This window comes from Sceloporus undulatus, chromosome 9 (genome assembly GCF_019175285.1).
Source record: "Sceloporus undulatus isolate JIND9_A2432 ecotype Alabama chromosome 9, SceUnd_v1.1, whole genome shotgun sequence".
In the NCBI taxonomy this organism is placed as follows: Eukaryota; Metazoa; Chordata; class Lepidosauria; order Squamata; family Phrynosomatidae; genus Sceloporus; species Sceloporus undulatus.
Genome location: NC_056530.1, coordinates 458,029 through 464,306, shown reverse-complemented (window position 1 = coordinate 464,306; position 6,278 = coordinate 458,029). Strand labels below are relative to the sequence as shown.

Below are 6,278 nucleotides of genomic sequence, written 5' to 3'. Positions count from 1 at the left end.
AAAACCACAAGGTTGCGAGTTCAAGACCAGCAAAAGGGCCCAAGCTCGACTCAGGCTTGCATCCTTCCGAGGAGGGAACTAAAATGAGGACCCAGACTGTTGGGGGCAAATTAGCTTACTTGCTAATTAGCTTAATTGCTGTTCACCGATATGATCTTTGGAATAGCGGTATATAAATAAAACAAATTATTAATTAAATTATTAATATTCCAAGAAGTCGACAGGTGAATATCAAATAAGTGGAAAGGGGCACTGCAAAAGACCAGGGGCCACAGAGAGAAGTGAGAAGAAAGGAAAAAAGAAAACAGAGAAGTGAAGAAAATAGGAAACAGAGAAATAAAATTAACATAGAAGTGGCAGTGCTTCCCAGTGGATTGATCACCACACATACTCTGCAGCAATGTTGCTTCTGCTTCTTTTGCTCTCCCATTTCCACACTCCACCAAGCTGCCCACATTTTATTTGTCACACGCAAGGTGTATGGCTGCAACAGTATTATTGCGTGGAGTGCCAAACGCAGGCGCACTATACACAGCTTCCTGCTTACGCGGAAGCCGCGTGACAATATATGGGGCGTGAGCATACACAGATTTTCCTTACACGGGTATACTTTCACAAGTATACTGTGAAAGGAGGTAAGTTGGCTCTTCAGGTATTTTTAGCTGTTGGGTGTGCCATTCCTTTTATGGTTGCGGTGTTCTGAAGCTTCTCATTGTAAAGATCCATCAGGATTGGACATAATTTTTCATTGGTACTTGTGCAGATGTTCTAATGCTATATTATTTCTGAGAACTGATCTTATTATTTTGTGGTTGCAAATATACACATTAGTCTGCATCTGTATCGAATTTTGGGTTTTTTAAAATTATTTTTAGATACTCCAGGGCTGCCTATGCAAAAAAAAGAAATATCAACAATACTCAGTCAAGTATCTTGGCTATGGCAGAAAGTGACCACAGAATTGCCCTGGAGGGCCTTAAAATGCCCAAAGAAATGTTTTCTCTAGTAATCTCTGACTCCTGGGGTTAGGGAGTCTTCTTCTCTTCCTGCTGTCTTCTACCTCTCTAAGCATTGTTGTCTTTTCCAGAGAGTCATGCCTTCTCATGACATGGATGAAGTACGACAGCCTTGCTTTCCCTCACAAAGGTTCCGTATCTGCTCTGGAACCTGCTTGACTCCATTCTGGAACCCGGCGGTTGGAGGCCAGTGGCTGCTTTCTGTGAGGCTCCTTGGCCTGGACTCAGGTCTCAGGCCCTCCTCCATTGACCATGCCTGGCTTCAAGGGCCTCATCAAAGTGAGTGAGGGCCAAAGGGCAGAGGCCAAGCGGTGGGAGGACAGCCAGGGCGCCCCTTCTTCTTCTCTCCAGGCTCTCCTTCATTGTCTCTCTACTTTGCTTCCAGGCCATGGGGAAACCTTTCCGTTGGATGTTCCGATGCGTAAAGCCCCAAAAGGACGAAGATGATTGTCCAGGGTAAGGCCCGTTTCCTTCCTTGCTCGCTTGCTTCCTGTCCTCTCTTTCTTTCTTTCTTTCTTTCTTTCTTTCTTTCTTTCCTTCCTTCCTTCTCAGACATACTAAAACAAATGAGTGTACTGTATTTGCCCAGAGAGAAACCATGCCTTCCATAGAGAACCATTACAAATTACTTGCCCATCGCAAGTACTCTTCAATGATTCTCTGTGGGCAGCCAAGAATAGTTTCCCTATGGGAAGATATCTCCCAATGACTCCCTATGGGCCAGTATGGTTTCTTTACGCGCAGGTGTTCTCCAGTGATTCCCAATGGGCAAATATTCACCAGTGATTCTCTGTGGGCAAGAATGGTTTCTCTATTGGCAAGGAAATAATATCATCATCGTCAATAATACTAATCTCCTTCTCCTGTCCCTCTCTCAGTCACCCAGAAGTCAAGATCAGCTATGCTGAAGAAGAGTTCCCTGAGTCACTTGCATCGCGGAGTCGTATCTCTTTAACGGTAAGGAAAAATAGGCATCCCCTCCACCTTTTCCTCACCTTTTCTGCCCAAATTCTTTCCAAATTCATTCTTCTTTTATCTTCATAGGATAGCAGGTGAATAGACCTTTCAACTCATGGGTATGAAAAGGTCAAAATTGGGGGGCAGACGTATCTCCCTTCTCCCCCTTTTTAGGGAATGGCTTTTAGCCTCAGGGCCACCCAAGACCATCCCATTGTGGCCCATGGACACTTCTCTCCTTCTTTTGTAGGATTCGGAGAGCGATACCTGTCCTGCAGAGGCTGATCTTGGACCCAGGTCAGACAGGTACGGTCTTCTCCGTTTAAGTCCTGGATGGGGACCGAATGACTGACACACGAAGAAGTCTCTGCAAGTGGTCTTTCCAGTTTCTTCCATGGCCTTTTCCTGTCTTTCTTTCTTTCTTTCTTTCTTTCTTTCTTTCTTTCTTTCCTTTCTTTTGTGTTTTCTGTCTTTCCTTCCTTCCTTGTTTCTTTCCCTTTCCCGTCCATCCTTCTCCCTTCCCTTCCTTCCTTTCTTTCCCTCTGTCTTCCTACTGAGACTGAGAGGGTGATGATGATGATGATGTTGATGATGATGATGATGATTTGCCTGTCTGTGTTTCAGTTTGGAGGGGATCCCTGAGATGCTTATGGCAGAGAGCCTTCCCTCTTTAATGGTAACAAAAGGGAAAAACTGGGGGGGAGGCTTTTAGGGTTGGGCCACCCCAAGGTCACCCCCTTGTGTCCCATGTTCTCTCTTTCACTTCTTTTTATTTATAGGATTTGGGCTGCCATGATCCCTGTCCTACAGAAGCAAAACCTAATCCTCCGCCCGCTTCAGACGGGTGAGTCCTTATGTTCCAGAGCATCACCCTGGCCCCAGTTATTTCATGGTCTTTTTCCTTCCTTCCTTCCTTCCTTTTTTCTTTCCTTCCTTCCCTTCCCTTCCTTCCTCTTTTCCTTCCTTCTTTTTTACCTCGCTTCTTCCTTTCATCCCTCCCTCCCTCTTTCCTTCCTTTCTTTTCCCTCCCCCACCTTCTCTTTCTTTTTCTTCCCTTCCTTTCTTTTCTTTTCTTTTCTTTTCCTTTCCTTTCCATCCCTTTCTTTTCCTTCAATCCTTCTCTCCCTCCTTACTTTCTTCCCTCTTCCCTGCTTCCCTCTCTATCTCTCCCTTTCCCCTTCTCTCCTCCTTCCTTCCTTCCTTCCTTCCTTCCTTCTTTCTTTCTATCCTTCCTTCCTTTCCTCTTTTTCCTACTGTGACTGAGAGATAATGATGATGATGATGATGATGATGATGATGATGATGATACTAATATTCTTTTCCTGTCACTATTTCAGTTTGGCACAACCACAGGTGACCGATGCAGAGGAGGCCAGCCCTGAGACGCTTCCAGCAGAGAGCCTTTCCTCTTTGACAGTAATTAAAGAGTCATTCCCCCCCCTTTTATATCCAAATTGTCCAAAGCTATTCTTCTTTGATCTTCATAAGATGACAATGAAGGTAGATGAAGTTAAGAAAGCACCGTTAGGAGCCTCAGGGAAAGAAAAAGATGATAAGGAGGGGTCTCTTCCAGGTCTAGGATTCTAATGTTGAGGTGGAATCTCTTTTCTTGCAGTTTGCATCCATTGTTCTGTTGGGCCCTGTTTTCTGGAGCAGCAGAAAACAAGCTTGCTCCTTCCTCAACATGACATCCCTTCAAATACTTAAACAAGGCTATCATATCACCTCTTAACCTTCTTTTCTCCAGTCTAAACATACCCAGCTCCCTAAGTCCTTCCTCATAGGGCTTCATGGTTTCCAGGCCCTTCACCATTTTAGTTGCCCTCCTTTGGACTCATGGCTCCAGTTTCTCAATGTCCTTTTTGAATTGTTTTGCCCAGAACTGGACACAGGATCATTCCATTTGGGGCCTGACCAAAGCAGAATAGAGTGGCACTATGACTTCCCTTGATCTAGACACTAGACTACTCTTGATGCAGCCAAGGGCCTCATTGGCCTTTTTAGCTGCCACATCACACTGTAGACTCATGTTCAACTTGTGATCTACTTGGACTCCTAGATCCCTTTCACATGTAGGTGAACTCCATAATCCTATATCTGTGTGTTTTATTTTTCCAGCCTAAAGCACCCTGAAGAACTCTTTCAACTCATGGGTAACAAAAGGGCCACCCCAATAACATCGCCTTGAACCCTCTCTGTTCTCCCTCTCACTTCTCTCCCCTCTCTGTTTGTTTATAGGATAAAGAGGACGGTCCCTATCCCATGGAGGGTGATCCTGGGCCCAAGGCAGACAGGTAAGTTGTCTCTCCAAATGGCCAAATGACCTGCGCATGACAATGTCCCTGCAAACAGCCTCTCCGTAGCTTTATCCTGTTTTGTTTCATGACCTTTTCCTGCTCCGTTTTAGGGTCCCAGAGCCTCAGGGGAGAACCTCTGATAAAAAGCGCAGTCATCTGGTGTTTGATGAGGATGCATTTAACTCTTCCCCGGTAAGGAAGGAAGGAGGCTTTTTGAGAAACATTTGCTTATTTCATTGTCTGCATCCCCCCCTTTAGTTATCCCTTCCTACCCAAAGCCTCATAATCTCTTCTGATATTCTGAAGGCTGTGCCTTGCAGTATCATTGGTTCAACATGAACCAAAAGAAAGCAGTGATGGTCAGTAGCCTTGACCAGTCTTGTCAGGCTCTCCGTCACGTCACGGATCTTTGCCCCACGGAGACAGCACACCTCCCGAGACTCTTCTCAGGCCCACAGACCCCTGGTTCATTGCTTCTCATCAAGGAGTCCCCCACTATGACCTCCACAGGCCGCCTCCTCCTCCGAGGTTGAGCAGCGGCTGTTCCCTTGGTGTTACTCCTAGGTCCCCTGCTCCTTCATAACAGAGAGAGAAAAACTGGTCTCTTCAAAACCCTCTAATTTCATGTCCATTCTGAACCTCTCTGTTAACTGTCTGTAAGGAAACCAGGGACAGAGGAGCCCCTCTTCAGCTAATTCTTCTCTGGTTTTGGTCTTGCATATTCCTTCGCTGCTGTTTTTCTAACACTTCTTTATTACAAGTCACCCATGCTTTGGAAGTTAGGCTCCTCTTCTTAAAAACGCCGCATGGCTGGACACCCACTTTGGGGTTTTTGGAAACAGTTTGCTTTTACACTTCCTCCAAGTCCTTTGCAGGGGCTTCCTAATATAATGGTCTGGGAATTCTTTATGCAGCTTGTTTTTCTGAGACCAAAGGTAAGTGTGGAAACCGAAATGAGCATTAAAACCTTTGAGAGACAATAGGTTTTCCCCTCTTTTTAAAGTTATCCAACCCAAAACCCACATTAAAGAGCAGGACACGTTCCCAAGGCTTGTCACATATGGCAGGAAACGGGAGTCACCTTCTTTTCCCTGCTGTCTTTTCCCCTCCTGACAGACAGAGGAGAACGTACATAAGATCTGTAAGATGTTTCCCAAATTCTCCAAAGAAGACAAGTGGAAGTTTGCAGACTCCACTGCATTGAAGCACTTGGACCTGATCCTGGAGCATTTCCTGGCATCACAAGAAACGTAGGCGGATTTCTCCTCCCAGGAGCACCCCATTTCTCTCCCGGGGGGACTGGGGGGTCTGGCAGGGATGCCATTGGCTCTCCGTCCCTTTCTCTAGGGCCTGCGATCAGCTCATGTATGCTGTCTTGGCTTCACCCCGCTGCAACCGAGACAAATTCATGAATGAGTTCATCATCAAAGTAAATGAATACCAGATGGAGGACAGCGAGGAACTCCCTTTGGCCAAGGTAAGGGGGTGACCCTCACAGGGCTCATCCGCAAGGCAGGAAACCCAAGGTAGTTTCCCATCTGCGGGTAGGGTTGCCATAACCCGGCGGCCCCTGTGCCATTCACGGTTTCGGGGGGCCCCTCCCGGTCCCGGTCCGGTTTGGGCCCCCACCCGTGCCTTGTTCCCGGTTTGGGGGGCGCTCCAGCCATTGCCGCTGCCGCTAACGCAGCTGCTGCGGCGCCAACCCACCTCCTCCTCCGGCTCCGCCTTCCTCCTCTTTCTCGGCGGGCGGCAGAAGCGCCGCCACCGCCGCGCCACCACTGGGAGGGCTTGCGCGCCGCCCAGGTCCCAGCAGGGGCCAGGGGCAGCGTGCACACCTTCCCCACTTCCCTCCGTGCGCGCGCGCGCGCCTGCCTTCCCTGCTTTGCTCATTGCGCGTGCGCCTGCCTTCCCCGCCTCCCTGCGCGCACGCGCCTGCCTTTGCTGCCTCCGCGCGCGTGCGCGCACCTGCCTACAGAGGAGGAGGGGGGAGAGGAGGAGGAGGAGCAAG

At 48.0% G+C, this 6,278-nt stretch overlaps 1 protein-coding gene across 1 annotated transcript; it reads left to right on the top strand.

Moving 5' to 3' along the window:
• The first annotated feature begins 740 nt into the window (after positions 1-740).
• On the top strand, positions 741-5,771 carry LOC121915884. The gene is made up of 11 exons (XM_042440485.1): positions 741-1,295; positions 1,402-1,472; positions 1,895-1,973; positions 2,224-2,279; positions 2,598-2,649; positions 2,753-2,817; positions 3,311-3,389; positions 4,212-4,267; positions 4,381-4,462; positions 5,387-5,520; positions 5,618-5,771. The coding sequence occupies exons 1-11, from the start codon at positions 1,269-1,271 to the stop codon at positions 5,757-5,759; spliced, it is 843 nt and encodes a 280-aa protein (XP_042296419.1). The 5' UTR covers positions 741-1,268; the 3' UTR covers positions 5,760-5,771.
• Positions 5,772-6,278: the final 507 nt, after the last annotated feature.

Coding starts and splice junctions, on each gene's coding strand:
- LOC121915884 (XM_042440485.1), top strand. CDS start 1,269: ATGCCTGGCTTCAAGGGCCTCATCAAA. Junction 4,268..4,380: donor CCTGGGCCCAAGGCAGACAG/GTAAGTTGTCTC, acceptor GCTCCGTTTTAG/GGTCCCAGAGCCTCAGGGGA. Junction 5,521..5,617: donor TTCCTGGCATCACAAGAAAC/GTAGGCGGATTT, acceptor CCCTTTCTCTAG/GGCCTGCGATCAGCTCATGT.